Source organism: Salmo trutta, chromosome 6 (assembly GCF_901001165.1).
Source record: "Salmo trutta chromosome 6, fSalTru1.1, whole genome shotgun sequence".
Taxonomy (NCBI): Eukaryota; Metazoa; Chordata; class Actinopteri; order Salmoniformes; family Salmonidae; genus Salmo; species Salmo trutta.
In genome coordinates, this window is record NC_042962.1 from 20,987,907 (window position 1) to 21,013,486 (window position 25,580).

The window sequence follows — 25,580 nt, forward strand, 5'->3', positions numbered from 1 at the left end:
ACCATGCTAAATGCAGTGTTGTTGTTTTTCATTATAAGTATTATATCTTATTATATCCCCGCTAACCAGATGTCATGACGGATGACATGTTTTGCTTCCCCAGGACATTTAGGCTGTATCATTTGGAACAGCAGGTGTAGGCTGTCATCGTTGATTGCGATGGTCAAACATACATTAGCCTATAGAGTTAATTTGATCTTTTTCGCTCGCTGTATTTCCCGTTTTATAGTCTGGGATATTGCAGAATGGACAGTTGCTTTGCTGGAGAACAATGACTTATATTTCCATCTTTTTACATGAATAAATGTGTTGATGACTCAGTTTGAACAAAGACATTGTAATGCTTTGCCCGTGCAAGAATGCAAGAAAAGTGAACATTGTATGACAAAAAGATTTCGAAACATTTCTAGACGACGTCCATGATGCTCGAAGCCTAATTGGCTGACATCTCTGGAATTCCAAATGAAATACTTTTAGCCCGATAACACCACACCCATGCATTAATAACGGCGTTATTATCTAGTTCTATCATACGTATGTCACCGTTAACCCAGCCCTCTTCTGACCGGTGGGATTTCTCCCGTATGCGCATGCCCAGTACGCGCTGTGTGTGACCACCAGTTCTCCATCTCCTCCACGGTTCGGCCTGTATATGAGCGGATCACGAGAGAAGAGCCGCATACGCTAATGTAGCCGACACAGAGGGTCTCATGGAGCTTGTCAAAGCGGCAGTGTTTTATTTGTCTTTTCGTTCACAATGCACTTTAGGATTTCAATAAGATGTATGTGTGTTTTGAGATAGTGACTTTTCTGCTCGCCTTCAACTTCTACGATTTGGTTCTTACTCAGGGTAAGTCTCCGGCTCGCTTTTCTTATTTCGCTAAACATTACATACAGTAATTGATATGCCTGTGTCTCATTTTGTTGTGCTCTTGGGATCTGTACTTGATTCAAAACGTGCAAGGTATACAATGATAAAGTTCGCTCAAGTGAGAACAAATCCTTGTAGGCGACCCAAGTTTTCACTGCGCCGAGTTTTAACTTGTTGATTCACTTCTACAGTACGCATCCTGCAGTATGAGACCTGTGAGTAGCCAGCAACCGTTGTAGGCTGGACTGTTTCATGAACAGAACAGACCCCACTTTGTGTTTCCTAACGGTACTTTGTATTGGGACGTTTGGGTGAACATGTTCTAGTGTTTTGGAGGGAATTCAGTAATGACCTCCCATATAGGTTTCCATTGTGAACATGATATCCGTCATTTTTCTTCACATTGTGTCACGCTGGTTTGTACCTCTCATTTCTGACACATTGTATCACGCAAATGGGGAGGGTCCCGTTACCGGCGACGGGACTTACCAGCCATACCTTGTTGTGTAGACTATTATATTCTGGTCGTGACGTTACATCATTTAAATCGTGTTATATTTGTTTCTCTTCGGTGTCTTAGAATAGCCCGTTGATTAGGCTATAGTAGATCCTATAAGACTAGCTAGATATATCGTTGATGTAAAATCTCAACGTGTTACTTGTTAGGTAATAACATGGCTGAACATTTGACACAACATGAGTGAAGTGTAGCCTAAATCAAATCGAATTGGGTATGTCACATGCATGGTAAACAACAGGTGTAGACTAACAGTGAAAAGCTTAGGCTACTTACTGGCTCTGTCCAACAATGCAGAGAGAAGAAAAAACCATAGAAATATAATAACACCAGGAATAAAACTGCATAGGCTACACAATGACTAACATTGCCTATATACACGGGTTCCCAGTACCGAGTCCTTTGATAACGATAAGCTGCTAATCCTTCACACCAGTCAATTAGAAAATACATTGTTTAGGCTATTTAGGCGACACTTTTATTGGTTAGACAACTGTCCTTGACTTTGCTTTCTCATGCTAAGGATTTTGGCAAAAGTGATTGTTTGTTGCCATTTGTCCCACTTACAATTTGTTAACCAGTTGGCGCACCTCCGTTTCAATATAGCAACAGTGTTTAAATGCAACATTGTAGGCGTACCTTTCTTATCAATAGTCATTTGGCCACATCATTCATTGGTACGGAATTCCTCAACCTTTACGGATGGGGTTCTAGGGTGGCAGCAGCAGCTATGAATTCGCATCTGCCGTATGAGGACTTTGATGTTGTGAAAAGTGCTGTTTGTCCACATGCGCTCAGGATGTGGATTAGTTCGCGTAAATATCGCTGTAATCTGTCACACTGTGCATTGAACATGAAAGACGAGGCATCGTTTAGAACTGCAGTTAGGACCCACATTAGCCAGCTGGCATTATGAACTGAAGGGAATAAATGAACCTACACGTGGGCCGTTTTGTGAAAAGTTCTACAATGGGAGTGATAGCGCAGGCCTCGCGCCTTGGGAACATCTGGGAAACGAATTTGGCCCCGATCCTGACCACTGCCGCAAGATAACGGTTTTCTCATTGTCCCACTCCCTCAGTTATTTCGTGTGAAAAATTCCCTAAATGTTTTTCTCCCCACTTAGCTAAAACTACCTCTCCCTTTCCTTTTTAGTTTATTTTCATGTATGGGCTATACAGGCTAGTCATCCCTGTTTTATTAAGGAGATGCATCTGCAACCAATTGAACATCTCCTCAAAGTAAGGCTGATTTAGGAACATGAGGCAGAATAGAATGGATGTCTTTGCATCATCTGAAATGTGTGTCATTTCGAGCATGCATGTTTTTTTTAGCATCATGTTGTGCCATGCTTTTAAAGCCAACAAATGTAGTTATTGTTTTGTTCTAAACAAATCCAAATAATAGGCAATAGTATAATAGGTATCATCATTTTTATGCAATGTTTTAAAAATGTGATTGTGTAGCCTACCAAAACTATTCACTTGGCACATGGTTATTGAACTGAAATAATGGTATTTATTTTGATCTGACTCCAATAATTGTTCATTTAGGAGAGTAAAGAGCGTGTTTGCAAGAACATTGGTTTACATTAGTATCAATGTATTTTATGTTTCAGATCTGAGAAATAACTGAGCAGTTTTCAGGTTATTAGATTAGGCTCTGTAAAACATATGTACTTACGTTGACGCAACATTGAAGTTGTTACATTAAGGCCCACCATAAATGTCAAGATTGTCAAGTTATACCTGAATGTGACTGGGGAATACTACATAGTCAAGGTTCCATTTCTGTGCCAACTTCAGATACCAATATCTGACATAGGATCAGTGCAGGACTCACTTGAAAGTTACACGCTATTAAACTCCATATCCATTTGTATCGCAATAAGGCTGGTTTTGCATCTCATCAACAAAGGCCTATTCTTATTTATTTTACAAGGATTTTAAAGACCCTCTCACGCTCTTTGCCTAAAAGTGTGGCATTTCTCCCGCGGGAGGTGAGACCTTTGTTCATTTCAATGGGTCCAGAGCAGACTGTCTGACAGGCAGGCTCAGAGGGCGGCAGCAACAGAATTGGATCTTATGTAATAGAATAAGACGGGTTCCTCATTTGATCACTCGCCAAAAAAAGACTCAAGCTGATTCCATCCCCACTACCTCTCCTTCCCCCCAACACACACACACACACACACACACACACACACACACACACACACACACACACACACACACACACACACACACACACACACACTACTTCCCCCACCTCTTTTCCCTCTACCTGGACATATGCAGTTCATTATGTTTGTTCATATTCTTATCTGCCCCCCCCCCCCCCCCCCCCACTACCTCAGATTCTTGTTCCCCAGTGTGTGTGGAGTCAGTGGCGGGACAGGCCGGCTCTGTGTCCCTTTTGATTTTCCTAATTGAATATGAAACGAGGGGCGGGACCAACTCCTTCCATCTGGAGGCTGGAGTACAATCAGGGCCTCAACATCTGTTGCTCCACACAGACTGATGGTGTTCAGGTGCTCCTCCAGGGTTTGGAAGAATGTGCAGCGCCCTTCGTGAGCTGCACACCTGGAGCGCACATGGACCTGCTGGTCACACTGGCTATCTTTACGTAACCACAACCACAGACACATAGGTGTGGTACCTCCATGCGATGGTAAAATAGTCCAAACTTTAGACCCACTATGTATGATTATGTGCTATATGTAGATCATGTGGAGTCAGGCATGCACAGAAATGTTTTAGAAGGCGTTGTTCCCAAGCGATAGGTCAGGAGCACTTACTGTTGGATCTTGGCTGAATTCTTTTGGGTTGTGGTGGGCCTTGTGGCTCAACACATTGATTGCGTTTGTTGAAATCCAGAATCTGGGTGGATGACCCAAAAAAGTTGGTCATTAATCATGGTTAAACATTAAGGGACCACCATCCTATGGCCATGTTTGGAGATAAATACTGAAAAGGCCTATTGTTTACTTTTTTGAAGATTGTAATGTGCCAGCAGCAGTGTAATTGATTATTGCTTTATTGCTTATGTGTTGCTATGAGGTTCCTAAATGGAAGTGTACTGGGGTTGATGGATTCAAACTGGACCCTGGTGTGGATCAATCATGCATCCAATTTTAGCTCTGAGGCTACCCATCACCCTGTCTCTCTGTTCCCTCTGGTTGTTTTATGAGTCGCTCCATCCTCACAGATGTCATTTAAAAACGCTGGAGGAATATATTAGTGATGGCAAGAACTTTGTTTTAGATATCTAGCACTTCATCCATCATCATTTATCTCTTTAGAATATTGTGTGAAGATGTTTTTTTTTAAGTATCTTCAATGGAGCAGACTTTTATAGATGCAAGACACAATTTATGGCCTTTGATGTTTTCACACCCCGAGTACATTCTCTTCTTTAGCTGGTTTCTTATGGATCTTGCGTGATGGACGGACACAGATTTTTGTCAAATAATTTGCCAGCCCAGCATGTGTTAAAAACACACTTTCATGTTTTTATTTGATAGTTGTTTGTCGATTTGCCTGTCTAGTTACTCTGGTAAAGACACTTCAATGAGGGAATCAAATAAAGTAATTTGAGCGTTAGTCAGTTGAATAAATACACGTTATCTATCAACCATAGATTAAAGAGAGTTTGGTTTCCATGGATGAGGGTTTATAATGACAATATTAATATTCTCTATTCATTCACTTGTTGATTTGAATAATTACTCAGGAATTTGCTGCTCCTGGTCATATAGTCTATTATACACTACATACACTGAACAGAAATATAAACGCAACATTTTCCTTACGCACAAAAACCTTATTTATCACACATTTTGTGCACAAATTCATTTACATCTCTGTTAGTGAGCATTTCTCCTTTGCCAAGAAAATCCATCCACCTGACAGGTGTGGCATATCAAGAAGCTGATTAAACAGCATGATCATTACACAGGTGCACCTTGTGTTGGGGACACTAAATGGCCACTCCAAAATGAGACATTTTGTCACACAACACAATGCCACAGACATCTCAAGTTTTGAGGGAGCGCACAATCGGCATGCTAACTGCAAGAATGTCCACCAGAGCTGTTGCCAGAGAATTGAATGTTAATTTCTCTACCATAAGCCGCCTCCAATGTCGTTTTAGAGTATTTGGCAGTACGTCCAACTGGCGTCACAACCGCAGACCATGTGTATGGCGTCGTGTGGGCGAGCGGTTTGCTGATGTCAACGTTGTGAACAGAGTGCCCCATGGTGACGGTGGGGTTATGGTATTAGCAGGCATAAACTACGGACAACGAACACAATTGCATTTTATCGATGGCAATTTGTGTGCACATAAATACTGTGGCGAGATCCTGAGGCCCGTTGTGAGGCCAAGAGATGCATATCTGCATTCCCAGTCATTTGAAATCCATAGATTATATTTTCATATAGTGCTACATACATTATATTTTCATATGTGCAGACATATATTTTTATGAAGTGCAGACATATTTTCATGTAGTGCATACATATATTTTCATATAGTGCATGCATATACTGAGCATATCAAACATTAGGAACACCTTCCTAATATTTCATATACAGATGTGGTCCAATATATTGGCTGCCTTGCACTTTACAATGGAGTGCAATGGAGCAGAACGTGTTTTCTTGTTGTTTTTTTCAAAACGGGTTAATGGCTATTTTTACCCTGGTGGCACCTGCAACTTACCACAAGTAGGATAAATTACACTTGCAGAGAATCACTTGCCTCCAACTTAATTCATTAGAATTTTGAATAATTTAGTCCAGGCCATGTTTTGACTGTACGTTTCAGTTTAGATTATAATTTTTTGGGATCCTGTGCATCAAATCAAACAAATACACGTGTTAACACCGAAGGTTTTTTCAATTTCAACTTATTTTTGAATAAATAGTGACTCGTACATGGGTGCCATTATATTTGACTGCATCTGTAATACAAAGGCCTACATATCTTTTTAGTGAATCAGGACACAGAAAGAGTTTTGGTGCGAGGAAACGTCTGTGCCTCTAGTCTCTCCCACATTTCTTCACAACACACTGATCCCTTAATGCCTCCCTGCTTATGTCAGATCGCAATGTATTAATGCACAGGAAGTCACCTTTGACCCAGAGGCATTAAACTCTCCCCTAGAGGGTTCAGGCTGCCAGAGAGGAATGCGGGAGCAGCCCAAACATCAGACAAGAATCCATGACTATTCACCATTGTGTTTGTGTGTGTTTATAGCCCCGATGGTGAGAAGAGGACATCCTAGGCTGAGTTCTGAGACACAATAGGAGAGAATATGAGATTAGAAAGTTCATTTTTGTCTGCTATATTATTGACATTTTCGGCTCTGAAATTGAGAGGTTTGATATTGTTTAAGATGTTTGGCGAGAAATGACACAGAGCGAAAGACAAAGCAACCTCCACAAGAGCATCCGCACAGGAAGCGGACTGGCAGGAACTGCTTTTTTTGGGGGGGGGGGGGCCCGCACATTGACATTCCACACTTCATCAGCGGTTATACGCTTTAGCCAGGGCTAGCGCTGCTGCTATTTCCAGCTCTGTTTGTTATAGCATAAATACCCCTCCATTTTACCCCTACTCTCTCCTTTGAAGCCCGCCTTGTGTTTTGTGGCGAAATACGGGAAACGGCTTTCGTCGGACCGTAGGACGGCAGTGAGCAGAAAATACAGCTGTTCCGGGCCGGCCCGCATGAACACACACTCTAACGGCAGGTAGCCTAGCGGTTAAGAGCATTGTGCCAGTAACTGAAAGGTCGCTGGTTTGAATCCCGAGCCGACTATGTGAACAATCTGCCGATGTGCCATTGAGCAAGGCACTTAACCCTAATTTCTCCTGTAAGTGGCAGAGTGTCTTCTAAATGACTAAAATGTCAAATGTATAACTGTTAAAGCCTGAAGCTGCTTTGTCAAATCTCAGCCTGTATTCGCAGTGTCTCAGAGTTGGAGTGCTGATCTAGGATCAGGTCCCCGATGCCTCATTCATTGGTATCTAAAAGGCAAAACTGACCTAGATCAGCACTCCTACTCAGAAACACGTTGTGAATACGGGCCCAGATATCCAGTAAGCTAAGCAGAGAAAACAGCTGAGTGAAGCAGCTGAACCAACCAAGGCCTCGGCCAGCCCGCTAGATAAAGACAGACACAACACAACACTGGCCTGCCTCTGACTGCCGCTGGTGCCAAGACTGCAGGATCAAACCGATCTGTGGTGTGGACAGAGGGATTTACTCCAACCACACAGGGCCAGATAGCTACTGAACTCACCCACGCGGTTACTACAGAGGCTTGGGTGAGCACCCGAGACACAGACATGTAGCACAGAGTTTGGCAAACACTGTTTCAGATGTTGACACCTTAAGACAAGAATGTCAATTAGATTGTTATTGTCATGGAGTTATGGAAGACAGTTTGCTGAACTCCAGCTACAGCCCTGGGCGTGGTTCGTTCATGTAGCTATAGCCAGTCATAATGGCTTAAAGATGGCCGTTCCACGTTGCGTGTCTGTCAGTGTTTTAGTTGACATATTTTACATTTCAGACAAACGTGGTGCAATAGTGTTAAAAATGACTCAGCGGTTTGTAGCTTTCTCAGAGCTGATACTGAGCTATTGTAGTGGCTGTTTCCCTCCTTACCCTCTCCTCCGTCCTCTCTTCTCTTCTCTTCCCTTCCTTCCATGCCTTTGTTATTAGCCGCCAGTCTGTGCATTGTAGAGTTGGAAAGTCAGACTGCATCTGCTATGAGTGCTAAGTCCTGTGATCTTTCAGGACAGTCATACGGTACATGTCCCTTTGTATATGCGTAGCGGGGCAGGAAATGGGATGGGTACGTCTTGGCAGATGTCTCCGTCCCGCCGATGAAAGCGGCGCGTCTGACGTGATTGATTCCCGCTCTCGAGTCGCGAGGAGAAGTAAGGGGAATTACACTGGGAGAAGAAGAGGGTGCTTTTGAGGTGGGCAGTGTGTCCCCCTCATGAATGCGCGTGCACACGCTGACAGATGGGGTTGTAGGAGAGACTGCACACACTTCTCTCACTGTATTTCTCTCTCTCTCTCTCACTCTCTCACTCTCTCACTCTCACTCTCACACACACTGGCTGCATGGCCAGAAAGTATGTTTTCTCTTGAGTGCCGGTGGAAGGGTTCACTCATTCCTCAGGCCTTCACAGCAAACACAACCCCCCACCCCCCCTAGCCCCCCTAAACCAGCCACAACATAGAGTGATGTGTCCGTCACCCATCCACCCCAGATGACCAACCCTTAAAAGCCCTTTCAACATTCACCACCTCCATTGTGTTTGTGTAACCCCTCGGTGAGGGACCATGTGTCCCCCTGACAGTATGGATGGATTACCCAGCACACCAGGCCCCATACCGACTCATCCGTTATCTCCTGGAATGGAAGATAACTGTGTGTGTTGTGACTTCCCTCACACTGTGCTCTCCTCTCCCCCATACGGTGCCGTCCATTCTCTCAGAGCTGACTACATACATACATACCCACCAGGCTGTTCTGGCTGAGGAAACACTCTGACACCAATACAGGGACTGTTCTACTCTACTATGCTCTGCTCTACTGTCCTGTTCAGTCCTGTCTTGTCCTGTCCTGTTACTGTACATTATATACCGTGTGTCCTCGTGGTGTCTGTCTGTCGGTCTGTCTGTCTCTAGGCCTACTATGCTCATTAGCAGCTCCTGGGGCCTCTGACTCCCAGCTCTGTGTATTGCTGATGAGCTCTCCCCACTCCGCACAGCCAGAGCCTGTCATTGTCTATTAAAGGGCTCGCAGCGGGGCTCGACGTGCCTCACTGGCCAATTCATTCCTCCGACCTCCATATATTGTACGACCTCATCGCACCATGCCACCGTCCACTGCACGCCCATTCATTGCAATAGAAACATAAAGATAACAATGTCAACAACAACAAAAAGATAAAACCCAACAATTCAGGAACAGTGCACAACTAGTGCTGTTGCCATGGCTTTTATTAACTGTCTGCCCTTGGCAACGGGTAATTTGTTTGGCCTCTCTCCGGGGCGAGGAGCACAAAGAGGGGCAGGCGAACAGCCGTACGGACACAGACGGGTGAGGAGGAGGGCTGGAGGCTGAATGGTCCACTGGCCGCGCCAATTGTGTCATTAAAATGGCAGCTCGTTAAGAGAGGGGAGCGCGGACTTGCGGTCACCACAATGCAGGCTGCTGCAGGGCTACTTGGGTTGGGTCGGCTAAAGCTCGGCTCTCTCCTCCTGGTGAGTGCTCCTAGGCTGCTAGCGGTTGGCGGCTGACGCTAACTCACTTTGATGAAGGATGACTGAGGCTGACGTGTTCCACACACGCCCAGCCCAACCTGCCTCCCTTCCTCTCTCCTCCTAAATAGCTAGCTGGAATCTCCTCCCTTCTTTCTTCTCCACTCTCCCCTGTCCAGAAAGGTTTGCCATGTTAACACTTTAGTCTTCTAGGAGTTGGCCTATATGTATAGGGCTAAATTGAAATGCTTCTTACAGAAGATATATTGAATGCGTAAGCATGGTGGCAATTGAAAGGGAACAGTTTGGAGATTATGGGGAAATGATTAGACCAAAGTTGAGGACACAACAGTTCACCTGACACAAGACTGAAACCAAACATTACACTGTTGATTTTATGTGCATTTTACATTTACTGTACTTTCCGCTGAATTTGTTGATAACAAAATCTCAAAATACTCTGGATACATTCAGTAACATGATAACAGTAATCCTGGGAAATGCGGGGTAGGTTCAACATAAGGCAAATAAAATGACAAGGGTTTGAGTGAGAGGACTAACTGGTGTCTCAGTGTGCACAGTTCCTTAAGTCATTTCAGTGCACTCATTTCAAAGGTTGTTGTATTACCAAGCTAAGTTATAAAATACGATTTTACAGTAATAGGCTTTCACAGGGCAATTCGGAGAAAACAGATGGTCATTTTGGTGCGCATAGAAAGGAGTCATGAGTGCATTCAGGTGCGTGTTCTGCCGTGAATTCGCTTCACAATAGACAAACACAGGCTCATTCTGTTCAGAACAACCCAGGGTATGACTCCCTGTAATCTTGTAACTGTACATCAAACATTGGGATCATAAACGTCGACACTGTATATGACATGAGTTTGATGATATGGGTGTTTGGCTTGCTTGTATGACATTAAAGCAGTACTTATTATAATCCTCAACGTCTCATCTTTCAAAATACATTTGAGTCCTCTTCATTTACAACGTTTCCCTCACTCAGACAGCAAAACATTAGCAAAAGTGGCCCAATTAGCGAGAGGGATGGGGGCAACTTCTTGTCTCGTGCGGCTCCCAAGTTCAGAATGTCTGTCAGTCAGAATCCATACAGAGCTGTGACGGAGTGAGTCTGAGCTCTAACGTCATGTATGGGATGTTACTGTACAGCCTCTGCATTCCAATTTAGGTGCTTATCAGTGGCAAAATCTGCCATTTTCAACCCGTGAGAGTGTAAGAGTGTATTCGGGTAAGAGTGTATTAATGACACCCCCACCCCCATATCCTCTTATGGTGGAGTGGCATGTCTCTGGCTACGTGTCAGTTGAGGCAGGAAGAGAGTAACAGAACAGTCACTACCATGGTGTACTGTCTCTCCTTCTCTCTCCTCTCCTCTACTGGACTGAGGAAGGCAGAGAGTCACATACACACAGAGCCAGGATGCCGAGGCCTGCTCTTCCTCACCACCACACTGCGTCGGTCAGGGCATGAATGGAATCCAGAGGCTGCTGTGGCGCCTCCCTCTGGGTGGAAGCCACGGGGCCATGGGGTTCCACGGCCCCATATTGTAAACTGTCCCTACTCCCTCCTTCCCTCCCTCTGTCTGGTTCTCATTCCCGTTTGATCAGTTTTGCTGGGGCTGTCAAGTGCCGACCCTTTTAAGTTTTTGCCTTAATTTCTGCCAGAGTTAAATTTTTCTCTCTGTCTCTCTCTCTCTGTCTCTGTCGCTGTCTCTGTCTCTGACTCTCTCTCTCTTCAAATATCTGAACATCAAATGCTGCCTCTTCACGTAACTCACACAAGAGATGAGAGCCGGGCCAATATGTTCCTTCCCTTCGTTGCAAACAACTTTGCTGTGTGAAGTAGTTTGGGGAGCAGGGCGTGAGAAGTCCAGAGGGGCTGGTCTGTGGGGCGGCTGGTGGGTTGAGTTAGCGTGGGAGGGGGGCATTAAAAGGGTTGGGGTGGGAGTGTGTACTGAGAGAGAGAGGTTGTGGGGGGGGTGTGGGGGGCTTGGAGAGGGGAATTCCTTTCATGTGGCTTGTGGGTGGCATTATTACTATTCCTCTGAAAACAGGGACACAGTAGCAGGGCTAGCTCAAAGTGCTAGCATATGTTACTGGGTTTAAAGAAAAGGGGAGCGAGACGGAGAGAGATCGAGAGAGAGAGGGAGATAAAGAGTCAGAGAAAGAGAGAGTGAGTCAGCACCCAGAGACGCCTAGCTCTCTGACTCACTAAAAGGGGCCTTATGGTTGTGAGTGGCTGGAGAGAAGGCCGAGACCCTTTCCAAGTCCCTGCCTACCTCTAATGACAGACCATCTCTGTCCAAGACAACTGCATCGCCAATCCACTTTACTGCACTCACTCACGCTCTGCAGTTCTATATATATAGGTCATATGACATGTTGACATGTCTTTTCTGTTAAGAGAAAAGGTGAGTCAGTTCCTGCTACATAGTTAACCAACATGATTCAGGCCGGGCAAGGGTTGTTTGTGGTGTCACCGGTGTTGTTTGCCGCTAAGCTGTTAGCCAAGCTCCCCTCGTATGACCCATCTCTTCCTCTTTGGTGTGTTAGTCACGCTGCCTCTCTCTGTTTACTCCCAGGCCTTTATAGCCTCCTAATGAATGTGGTGTCATTAGAAGCCAATGGAAACCATCGTAGCAATATGACAACAGCTTTTGTTTAGCGTGGCCTGTCAGACAGGAAGGCTCTCTCACCTCAGAACAACAACAATGTGACAGGTGAAATTGTAGCGGTGCGCAGAGAGAACACTAAGGGGTGTCACACTGATGCACATAGACACACACACGCAAACTCTCTCTTTCTCTCTCTCTCTCTCACACACACACACACACACACAAACTCTCTCTTTCTCTCTCTCTCACACACACACACACACACACACACACACACACACACACACACACACACACACACACACACACACACACACACACACACACACACACACACACACACACACACACATACTTTAAAGGCTACTACTGGGGGTCAAGCCAGGGGGATCTGTGTCTCATTACAAAGACAACTAGGATGGTTCTGGTTTCCATCAGACCAAACCCAGACCAGGACCCTACCCAGACCAGACCCACTCGGATACATCACAGACGGTCAACGATGCAGCACTTAGACCCTAAAACACTTTCATCTCCACCGCTGCGTTTGTTGTTCCTCCTTTAGCGGGTCGCCGATACGAGATCGACGTTAAGAAGACAAGAGTAAGAAAGAGAAAACAGAATCAAGTTGATGAAAGGATTGAGCCTGGATCAGACATAAATGGAAGAGGAGGAAGAGAGGAGGAGAGGAAGACCATGTCTGGGCCGAGATGAAAGAAAAAAAGCTGGAGAGAGAGAATTCTGATAATTATGACATTTCCTCAAGGAGCATAAACAGGTTATAATATGTTTCTGTAAGACCCTTTTTTCCCCTTGGGATTATTATTCGTAAGGCTAGAAGTCTGGCTTGAGCATGTGTGCAAGTTTCCTCTATCCCGTCTTCTCTCTCTCCACCCGCTCTTCTCTCTCTCTCTCTCTCTCTCTCTCTCTCTCCATCCCCTCTTGTCTTTCTCTCTGGGTTCCATTAAGCCCGATGTTCTGTCTGCTATATGTCCTCAGGTCATGGAATTGAGGTTATTCACTTTCATTTAAGACCACAAACGTCTCTTCTGACAGTTTTATTCCATTTACCAGAAGAAAGCGTTCATTGACCTATCATATAAACTTAGTTTTTGTTGTTGTATGGAACTGAATATTGTGTATGTTTCCAGTCTTGAGCATCTTAAGATGTCCTGACAAAAAGGATGCGGTAAAATTCGTTGTATCATGCTTAATTGTTAGGCCATTGATGTGTTTGCGTTGGTTACATTGGGGCAGAAGGTCTTGGTTAAGCAGAGACCAACGCTTTCTCAAGAAGACACTCTTGTTGCTCTGAAAGGGTAGATAATAAGAGCTTACTCCCGATCTGTTTAGTCTGCAGACATTGTTGACCAGACGCACAAAGGGTGAAATTGGTGTATTGAGACAAATACATAAGCTCAGCTGTAATACCATTATCAATCTATCGCTCCAGCCCCAAAGCAGAACTGTGTTTTTAAGGCACTGTGAACCCGTTATATTTATGGATGGATTTCAAGGTGCCGCCCGCCTGGAAAGTCTCTCCGGGTTTGCCAGGGCTTAAGACGAAACAAGCTGGGGAGTGAGTGAGTGCTACTGTATCAAAGCAAAGACTAACTCCTCCGTGTCTGTCTGTTTCTCCTCCACAGATCCGTCCTGCTGCCACCATGCTGCGGATCTCACACCATGTAGGGAAGCATGCGATCAGGTAAGGGAGGCCACAGACCGAACACACACACACACACACACACACACACACACACACACACACACACACACACACACACACACACACAGTTTAAAGTAGAGCACAAGAGTGAGAGAACTTTAGCCCCAGCACAATGGTCTCCGTATTATTTGTAGCTCATAAATAATGACTATTTGATGAAGAGCACTGAAATGTATTTTTTTCTCTGTCCTTTGAAGTGTAGCGATGAGCGCTAGAATAACAATTCTGCCTGTCTCCCATTTGAGTTAGGAGCAGGTGAGGGGTCTATCTTCTTTTGTTCCTCTTATGCCCTCTCTAGCTCTCTTTCTCTCTCGTGCTCATCAGATGTAAGATCTTAATTTGATCGCTCTATTGTTTCTGAGAAACAACTTTAGGAAACTTTGAAAAACTCAAATACACCACAAGTTTGCATTTCCTCTTTGAAATGTTAGACTTGATTTGCCCTAACAAAAAAATGTATCAATCCCTACAAAAGCGTCCATGAATTATAATCAACATAATAATTCACATGTCCTGTTGCTGCAGGATTATTTTCCTGCTGTAGCAAACTGGCTCAAATTGAGATCCTACATCTGTATCTCTGCATCTTATTCTTATTTATTGTAGTGAAGGAATCTGCCAAAGCAGTGCACAATTTCATGGATCCTTGCCTTCTGTGTCTCACTAAGACATGAAAGAGACATCTGAAAGGCTTTTTCTTTTTTATGGAACCAAAAAGGGCAGACCCCTAGCCCATTTCAGTAGGCTATTACTGGTGGCGTACCACCAGCACCACTCTCCCCCTCCCCTTTACACAGAGAGAGAGAGATATAAAGAGAGAGAGAGACTCATTGATGCTGTAGTGTTGAACCACGCTCAGCAAGGTCGCCCTGTCCCCAGCACTGCACCTGCCACTGAGGGGGGAGATCCAAATTATAGAGAGGGGAGAGAAAGTAAGAGAGTGACAGACAGAGAGAGAAAGAAGGGGGAGAGGGCAGAGATATAATGTCCGTCTTGTTCGCGTCCTTGCAAGCTGCTGTGTTTCTGCAGAGAAAGTGTTTTTTTCAGGGGTGTGCCACAGGGCTCCGTGTAAACAGTGTTCCATTTCTTCTTAAGGGATGACTACCTCTTTGATGAGGGGAGGCCTTCAGTCTCTGAAAGGACAAGGTCATTTCTCTTTGGATGTTTCAATCTGGCACCCCACATTTATTTATCTTTCAAAGTTGGAGAGTGAAAGAGAGAGAAGTTTTATATACTGAATAAAAATGTAATAAAAATATAAATGCAACAATTTGAAAGGTTTTACTGAGTTACAGTTCATAGAAGGAAATCAGTCAATTGAAATAAATTCATTAGGCCCTAATCTATGGATTTCACATGACTGGGAATACAGATAAAGTGGGGGGGGGAGTATTTGATCCCCTGCTGATTTTGTGCATTTGCCCACTGACAAAGAAATGATCAGTCTATAATTTTAATGGTAGGTTTATTTGAACAGTGAGAGACAGAATAACAACAAAAATATCCAGAAAAACGCATGTCAGAAATGTTATAAATTGATTTGCATTTTAATGAGGGAAATAAGTATTTGACCCCCTCTCAATCAGAAAGATTTCTGGCTCCCAGGTGCCTTTTATACAGGTAGCGAGCTGAGATTAGGAGCACACTCTTAAAGGGAGTGCTCCTAACCACAGCTTGTTACCTGTAAAAAAGACACCTATCCACAGAAGCAATCAATCAATCAGATTCCAAACTCTCCACCATGGCCAAGACCAAAGACCTCTCCAAGGATGTCAGGGACAAGATTGTAGACCTACACAAGGCTGGAATGGGCTACAAGACCATCGCCAAGCAGCTTGGTGAGAAGGTGACAACATTTGGTGCGATTATTCGCAAATGGAAGAAACACAAAAGAATTGTCAATCTCCCTCGGCCTGGGGCTCCATGCAAGATCTCACCTCGTGCAGTTGCAATGATCATGAGAACGGTGAGGAATCAGCCCAGAACTACACGGGAGGATCTTGTCAATGATCTCAAGGTAGCTGGGACCATAGTCACCAAGAAAACAATTGGTAACACACTACGCCGTGAAGGACTGAAATCCTGCAGCGCCCGCAAGGTCCCCCTGCTCAAGAATACATATACATACCCATCTGAAGTTTGCCAATGGTCATCTGAATGACTCAGAGGACAACTGGTGAAAGTGTTGTGGTCAGATGAGACCAAAATGGAGCTCTTTGACATCAACTCAACTCGCCGTGTTTGGAGGAGGAGGAATGCTGCCTATGACCCCAAGAACACCATCTCCACCGTCAAACATGGAGGTGGAAACATTATGCTTTGGGGGTGTTTTTCTGTTAAGGGGACAGGACAACTTCACCGCATCAAAGGGACGATGGACGGGGCCATGTACCGTCAAATCTTGGGTGAGAACCTCCTTCCCTCAGCCAGGGCATTGAAAATGGGTCGTGGATGGGTATTCCAGCATGACAATGACCCAAAACACATGGCCAAGGCAACAAAGGAGTGGCTCAAGAAGAAGCACATTAAGGTCCTGGAGTGGCCTAGCCAGTCTCCAGACCTTAATCCCATAGAAAATCTGTGGAGGGAGCTGAAGGTTCGAGTTGCCAAACGTCAGCCTCGAAACCTTAATGACTTGGAGAAGATCTGCAAAGAGGAGTGGGACAAAATCCCTCCTGAGATGTGTGCAAACCTGGTGGCCAACTACAAGAAACGTCTGACCTCTGTAATTGCCAAAAAGGGTTTTGCCACCAAGTACTAAGTCGTGTTTTGCAGAGGGGTCAAATACTTATTTCCCTCATTAAAATGCAAATCATTTTATAACATTTTTGACATGCGTTTTTCTGGATGTTTTTGTTGTTGTTCTGTCTCTCACTGTTCAAATAAACCTACTATTAAAATTATAGACTGATCATTTCTTTGTAAGTGGGCAAACGTACAAAATCAGCAGGGGATCAAATACTTTTTCCCCCCAATGTATGTATTTTCCCATGTGTTTGATGCCATTCCATTTGCGCCGTTTCAGCCATTATTATGAGCCATTCTCCCCACCCCCCCGGGAGCCTCCTGTGCTAAGTTCACAATGTTGACATCAGCAAACCGCTCGCCTACATGACGCCACTTGGTCTGCGGTTGTGAGGCCGGTTGGACACTACCAAATTCTCTAAAATGATGTTGGAGGCGGCTTATGTTAGAGAAATGAACATTACATTTTCTGGCAACAGCTCTGGTGGACATTCCTGCAGTCAGCATCTGTGGCATTGTGTTGTGTGACAAAACTTCACAATTTAGTGTGGCCTTTTATTGTCCCCAGCACAATGTGCACCTGTGTAATGATCATGCTGTTTAATCAGCTTCTTGATATGCCACACCTGTCAGGTGGATGGATTATCTTGGCAATGTAAAAATGCTCACTAACAGGGATGTAAACAAATTTGTGCACAAAATTTGTGCACAAAATTTGAGCAAAATACGTTTTTTTCTGCGTATGGGACATTTCTGGGTTATTTTCTTTCAGCTCATGAAATATGGCACCGACACCTTACATGTTGCATTTATAGTTTTGTTCAGTGTAAAAAGGTGCTATCTACATAGAACCTAAAAGGGTTCTTCGCCTGTCTCCATAGGATAACCCCTTGAATAACCCTTTTTGGTTCCAGGTAGAACCCCTTTGAGTTCCATTTAGAACTCTGTCCACAGAGGGTCCTACATGGAATCCAAAAGAGTTCTACACGGAACCCAAAAGAGTTCTATCTGGAACCAAAAAGGGTTCTACCTTGAACCAAAAAGGCTTCTCCTATGGGGACAGATGAATAACCTGTTTGGAACCATTTTTTCTAAGAGTGTAGGTTATACGTCTCCATGGCCCAAGTTAACCACGCCTTTGTAGTGTTCTGCAGATTTATTTTATTAACGGCCAAGAAATCACCGCTCGACAGCTGCTTTCGAAGGTACAGATCTTGGGAATGTTCCAACTGTAAGAAGATTACCGTCCGTCAGTCCCCAGCGTATACCTCGATTTATTTCACCTCACAAATAAAGAATGTGTTATTAGTTTCAGGTGATTTATTCCATGTGGACTTGATGTTCTGGATAGAATGTCGAGTAATGAGGATAAACGGTGAGAATGCATGAACAGAAAGCGGAACAAGCCAACTTTATCACCCTGGTTAGAATAAAACAATAGCAGACACATGATGGTGTAGATGTCAGTATCACAGACGAGTCGAAAGGAAGATGCAGTTCAACAGTTGGGGGCTGAACTCCGCTTTAGTGTAGAAATACTCTACTACTACTGCACTCTTTACAACATGTTATTCAGATATTACGCAACAACTTCTCACGCTGAATCCAACTGTGGTCTTTTTTTTGGTGAAGTAAAACAACGAAGGAGTGAAGGAGACCAACCAAAAACAACATCACCTCCCACCTCCCATCATGTGTTTAGTCTTTTAGATTGCTCTGACTAAGTGGCTATGAATCTTCCAAAGCTAATTTCATGACTGTGCACTAAGCCAGAGAGTGTTGGCAGGCGCAGGATTCTCCCAGACCATGTGAGAGTCAACCAACGGCTCCTCACCCTGCGATGATAACGCCACAGTTGGCAGCTGTCATTGGCCCTGCCGTGTTTGTTTTATGTCCCAGGGTCGCACGACCTAGAGAGCCACGCCTGAGTGTGAGTTAAGATGAACTCTTCTGTCATTTGGGGATGATTTCTAGTTTTCTCAGGCAAACGTTAGTCTTGTTAATTGAGTGGTAAGTGTAAGCATACCAAATGGCTGTTGTTGTTACGATACTGTTGTTACATGAGCATTTCATTATACAAAACTTGTTTACATAGATTAGAGGTTTCAGATTAAATGTATTTTTTTTTTTTCAACTTTTTTTTGGGGGGGGCAGATTTAATATTGCTGATAGATCGTGAATTCCATAAATGTAATTGTCTGCATCATTTCCAATCCCCCATATATTTTTTGTAAAATATATGTATGTATATATATATATATTCCTTTATTATTTTCCCCTAACCCTACCATCCCTCCTCTAATTGTAGTAAACTAATGGACAACAACACTTAGGCTTCTACTTCCAGCTTATACATACTATATACATTTTAAAGACATGGTATATTTTACATGAATTATCTTTTGTTCATTTTTAGTCCCATCCTTCAGCTACCCTCAACCCCTCCCATCTATCTCTGAAGACCATCCAGTTTGGATTTCTATTTGTTATATATTTTTCAACTGTGCTGTGATGTTTCACAAAAGTTCTGAACCTTTCTTTTCTCATAGATTCTACACATTGTCAATTAAAGATAAATATTTTTGCTAAGAGTATTATTATATTATTGATCGATTGACAATCAAATGTTTAATCACCCAGCAGTGCTATCTGCAGGGTTAGGTCCAGGTAAATGTTGCAATTCTTCATCCATTCCTGAACCTGCGTCCAAAAACAAGCTACATATGTACAGTCCCAAAACAAATTATCAAATGATTTTGTCTCTTCGCAGCAAAATCTGCAGAGCTATCCCCCATATATATAACATTTTATTGGTTGCAAGAATTTTGTGTAATTTAAATTGAAAAACTCTACGTTATGAATGCAGCGTTGTTTTGTGTATCAGTTCATAAACCATGTGCCATGGAATCGTTAACCATTGAAAATCTCTGCCCAACTATTTAGCTATCTATATTGCAAATGTATGGACATTGTTCTTGGTGAAAACATGTTTTGAATTCATTATAACACACTGGTTTCTGTTTCCAGCTCGCCACCATAAAAAGCGAATCTCGTTTGAAGCACCTACTGCAGCGATTACCAAGCTACTGCCCTGAGTCTATGGTAAGTGCCGATTTCTGGTCTACAAATAGTCTTCGGTCAAATGCGTCTGTAATAAAGTTGGCTATGAAATCTTTCATTATGACAGAGGAAATGTATCGGTGGCCATGGTAAAGCTTATACGCACTAATCACAAGTCTATTGCACCGGGTTTGGCTACAAGTATAAAAGAAGTATCAAAAAGTGGAGCTTGAAACCAGGCTTAACACTCCTCACCCACCAACGTAATTACAAACCCTAATGTTTTTGATCTGCTCGAAACAGCCAATTAGGAACCAGTCTGTCATTAGCTAGAGGTAAATACTTTATTTTATTTGCACACATGTCTTGAACTCATTTGCTAAATGAAATGTTTGGATTTTGGAAACGATTTCAGCAGCATATTAGCACTGAAGTTCCAAGGTTCCTTTCACTCTAAGACCCCGCAAATCATCTCAAAGCTGTTCTAAGGGATTCTTGGCTCTGTGAGGTGTAATAGTAGATGCACTAAAACTCGCCCTCTGTCGTTCTTCATGTTCTGAAACTTGCTTGGGTTTCCCTTCATCACAAATCATGTTTATACTTCATGTAAATATATAATGTCTCTCCGTCGGCCTCGCAAATTATAGTGATACCTCCTGACAAGCGGCTCCTCTCTTCGCGAGCCAAATGACATGTGTGAGTGTTTACAATGATGTACGGAGCTGAACCTCAGACAATGTCCAAAAGTTAAAGTTGATCATCTTGTTTAGGGCGAGAGAGAGAGAGAGTGCTCTCTGAGCCGCTCACTGCTCCTTCTCCATGTGTTGTGTTCTCTATCTGGAGGAGCCTGGGATGTTTGTGTTTATTACTGTGTGTTATTAATCCCACAGTATGTTACCACAAAGCTCTTATGAGTTTATGTGTCTCTGTTGTTTTTTCCACTGAATTCATATATGTTTTAATTAAAAATAAAATGCTCTCTATAAAATTCAATAGCCTGTTGTTTCACCAGAGCCAAGAGTCCTCTGAGGTCATTTTTTCTAGGGCTAAAAAAGAAATGTTGGGACAGGATGTCTAGAAATGCACAGACATCCTTACTTTTACAAACCACTGACAGAGGTCTTCCGTGTGGTTCATTCATGCTCACTTATGTTCAACACAAGGCCCCTTCCTTTTTAATTCGTCCCAACTCCAGAGAAACCACCGTACGTCAAAACAACCTGTCGTTCTGTTATGAACTGGGCATTTTCTTCTCTTGTTCCCTTGCTTGTTTTGGCATTGGTCCTCTGTTTATAATGCTATGACCTTTTTTCTCTATTTCACAGAATGAGCTTTGGATTTGCATCAACTCCACACTACCTGGTAAGATCTGCAGGCATCGTTTCAAAGGGATACGTTGCTGTTACAGACAAATCTACCTGTCAGAACATAACATAATGCCTCCCAGATGCAAAAACATTGTTGATCCTTACCTACAGACACACACACACACACACGCACACATACGCACACACACACACACGCACGCACACACACACCTCGCACCACGCGCGCGCCCACACACACTCACAGTTTGCTTAGCTCAACACTGTGCACGCATTGAGCCCACACTAAAAGTCCATATAAGTCCACAGTTTAAAGCCAGACTCAGTAAGTCTCATTTACGTAGTTTGTGTTCATGAAATATCAAACTATCAGGGCGACAGTTTTAATTGTTTGTAAACAAACCTAGGCAAGACGCCATAACGTGCTCTACCTAAGATTTCTCAAGCGGCCGCTGGGCCAGCTGCCCTTTGATCAGTATCAGACAGCTGGTGTTCTCATTTGCTTGTAGCCTACAACTGGCACTTTAGGTTCCTCTACCGTATTATAAAAATGAGTCAGCTATGAACGTTATAGCAGTATAATGTTATTCTAATTAACACAGACAGTGATATACTGGGCCTCAACGGTAGGCTATATAGGGCCGCCGTTATCTGCTTGATCTCTTGCTCTTGCAGTGCAAACACCCTCAGAAACTATAGGGTTATTATAAAATAAATCAACCAAGAGGAAAACAGTCAACCAGCTACCAACTCCAGCAAAGTTTGCGAGTAAGTGCATTAACGTTTACTTGGCTGTAGGCTAATCACCCACCAGTAGGCTATGCACATTACAAGCAATGCGTGTGTGGATGTATCTATTATCTAGCCAGCTAAATTAGCTAGCTTGCTAATTAGCTTCACTAACCAGTAGACAGAGCTGGCTTTTGTGATTTTTATTGGCACTGTCCACGGTGTCCAGCATACTGGTCATGCTGAGGAGTCTAAAATATGGTCCAATTAGCTCATGCATATGAGATGTTGTACCCACTGTGACTATTAAAACCTTCCCTAACCAGAAACCGTGGATGGATGGCAGTATTCGCACTAAACTGAAAGCGCGATCCACCGCATTTAACCATGGAAAGAGGTCTGGGAATATGTCTGAATATAAACAGTGTAACTATTCCTTCCGCAATGCAATCAAACAAGCAAAATGCCAGTACAGAGACGAGGTGGAGTCGCAATTCAATAGCTCAGACATGAGACTTATGTGGCAGGGTCTACAGAAATCACAGACTACAAAAATAAATCCAGCTTTGTCACGGACACCGACGTCACGCTTCCAGACAAACTAAACACCTTCTTTGCCCATTTTGAGGATAATACAGTGCCACCGTCAAGGCCAGCTAACAAGGACTGTGCCCCCCCTCCTTCTCCGTGGCTGACGTGAGTAAAACATTTAAACGTGTTAACCCTCGCAAGGCTGCTGGCCCAGACGGCATACCTAGCCAGGTCTTCAAAGCATGCGCAGACCAGCTGGCTGGTGTGTTTACGGATGTATTCAATCGCTCCCTATCCCAGTCTGTTGTCCCCACATGCTTCAAGATGGCTACCATTATTCCTGTACCCAAAAAGGCAAAGATAACTGAACTAAATGACTACCGCCCCGTAGCACTCACTTCTGTCATCATGAAGTGCTTTGAGAGCCTAGTCAAGGATCATATCACCTCCACCTTACCTGCCACCCTTGACCTACTTCAGTTTGCATACTGCCCCAACAGGTTCACAGACGACGCAATCGCCATCACACTGCACACTGCCTTATCCCATCTGGACAAAAGGAATACCTATTTAAGAATGCTATTCATTGACTACAGCTCAGCATTCAACACCATAGTGCCCTCCAAGCTCATCATCAAGCTGGAGGCCCTGGGTCTCAACCCCGCCCTGTGCAATTGGGTCCTGGACTTTCTGACGGGCCGCCCCCAGGTGGGAAGGTAGGAGACACCATCTCCACTTCGCTGACCCTCAACACTGGGGCTCCACAAGGGTGTGTGCTCAGCCCCCTCCTGTACTCCCTGTTCACCCACGACTGCGTGGCCATGCACGCCTCCAACTCAATCATCAAGTTTGCAGACGACACAACAGTAGTGGGCTTGATTACCAACAACGACGAGACAGCCTACGGGGAGGAGGTGAGGGCACTTGGAGTGTAGTGTCAGGAAAATAACCTGTCACTCAACGTCAACAAAACAAAAGGAGATGATTGTGGACTTCAGGAAACAGCAGAGGGAGCACCCCCCTATCCACATCGACGGGACAGCAGTGGAGAAGGTGTAAAGTTTTAGTTCCTAGGCGTACACATCACAGACAAACTGAAATGGTCCACTCACACAGACAGTGTGGTGAAGAAGGCGCAACAGCGCCTCTTCAACCTCAGGAGGCTGAAGAAATTTGTCTTGTCACCCAAAACCCTGACAAACTTTTACTGATGCACAATCGAGAGCATCCTGTCGGGCTGTATCACAGCCTGGTACGGCAACTGCACTGCCCTCAACCGCAAGGCTCTCCAGAGGGTGGTGCGGTCTGCACAACGCAACACCGGGGGCAAACTACCTGCCCACCAGGACACCTACAACACCTGATGTCACAGGAAGGCCAAAAAGATCAAGGACATAAACCACCCAAGCCACTGCCTGTTCACACCGCTATCATCAGAAGGTGAGGTCAGTACAGGGGCATCAAAGCTGGGACCAAGAGACTGAAAAACAGCTTCTATCTCAAGGCCATCAGACTGCTAAACAGGCATCACTAACTCAGAGAGGCTGCTGCCTACGTTGAGACCTAATCACTGGCCACTTTAATAAATGGATCTCCAGTCACTTTATACAATGCACTCTTAATAATGCCACTTTAATCATGTTTACATATCTTACATTACTCATATCACATGTATAATATACTGTATTTTATACCATCTATTGCACCTTGCCTATGCCGCTCGGCCATCGCTCATCCATATACTTACGTGTACATATTCTCGTTCACCCCTTTAGATTTGTGTGTATTAGGTAGTTGTTGAGGAATTGTTAGATTACTTGTTAGATATTACTGCACTGTCGGAACTAGAAGCACAAGCGTTCCGCTACACTCGCATTAACATCTGCTAACCATGTGTATGTGACAAAATTTGATTTGAACTAGCTAGTAGTAAACTAAGAAAATATTCCCAATCCATTGCTGAATGAAAGGTTCCCACGATTCCACTTTCATTCAGAAGCTCAAGCTAGCAACATTAAATAAACTTTGTAACAACAGACCCGCCGATGTTTTCAAATCTGCGATCCTGCACATCATCAGCTGTTGCACAGACAGACAGCCGCACAGACGGACTGACAGCCAGGAGCCAATATTACCTTTACGACACGCATTTGTCAGCTAAATTACACTTGTATTCTGTATCATTTAATAATGACAGCGGTATACAGTAGATAGGCAAATGTGTATGTATTGTTGATGTGTTGCTGAAGTCGTAGATGGATCAGAGGAACAGATAGAATATTCTATATGCATCATAATTACCTGGAGAAATCTGACTAGCAATTTGTAAACAAAACTGCTGTACTTATAATTTATAAAAACTTAATTTTAATCACTTTGAGGTGACACAAATGGCCAAATAAGTTTTCATCTATCCATTTCAAGATATATTAAAACTGGAAAAAATATATATTTTATTTGGGTCAAACTGAGTCTGGCTTTAATATGCTGCCCATTAAAAAGTATGAATATTTTGCAAACCCCAACTAGAGGATAAAATTAACCCATGCTTTTATTGTGATGATGCTACACCCAGCAAGATTTGTGGGTAATGGTGGCCATTTTTGTTTGTCTACAGGAGCGTCCAGGAAGTCCGATGGTTGGGTTGGCCTTGGCTGCTGTGAGCTGGCCATCTCGACAGAGTGCCGCAGGGAGTGCAAGCAGGTGAGAGAGGAAGTTAGTTTGGCCAGTTAAGGCCTCATCCATATGGTCTCACCTAATTCCTCATTCTCTGACCCTATAGGCATCATCCAAGAACGACATCACAAAAATATGCAAAAAAGACACAGAGGTAAGTAACACAAGGTCATGTATTGTGTAAAATAATGTGCTTTGTTTAAATTGAGCAAATGCTTTTGACTCTGAGAGACTATGTATTCTCTGCTGCTTTTCCCTGGCCTTTTTTCTGGCTTTTACAAGATAAAGGCAGTGTTAAGTCTTTACGGTCCATCTCAATATCGTGCTCATCCCCACCCCTCTTTATGAGGTCATTTCCTGTCTGTGTAGCACTCTATCTTAGCTCTGATTGGAGCCACTCTTGTCAAAGGGAGAGAGGAGTGAGCTCATCCAGTCCTGCTGAGAAGATTTAGCTTAGCTATTAGCTTAGCATAGCGTAGCG

General features: G+C 43.8%; 1 protein-coding gene across 1 annotated transcript in view; it reads left to right on the plus strand.

The window, feature by feature from the left end:
- The first annotated feature begins 622 nt into the window (after positions 1–622).
- The window catches only part of LOC115195638 (reversion-inducing cysteine-rich protein with Kazal motifs), a 56,582-nt gene continuing 31,624 nt past the window's right edge, over positions 623–25,580 (plus strand). Inside the window, exons 1-6 of the mRNA XM_029755713.1 lie at positions 623–850; positions 13,954–14,012; positions 19,806–19,880; positions 21,164–21,200; positions 25,041–25,126; positions 25,206–25,253. Of these exons, the coding sequence (XP_029611573.1) occupies positions 781–850; positions 13,954–14,012; positions 19,806–19,880; positions 21,164–21,200; positions 25,041–25,126; positions 25,206–25,253 (375 nt within the window). The 5' untranslated portion in view covers positions 623–780. The remainder of the gene's footprint in view (positions 851–13,953; positions 14,013–19,805; positions 19,881–21,163; positions 21,201–25,040; positions 25,127–25,205; positions 25,254–25,580) is intronic.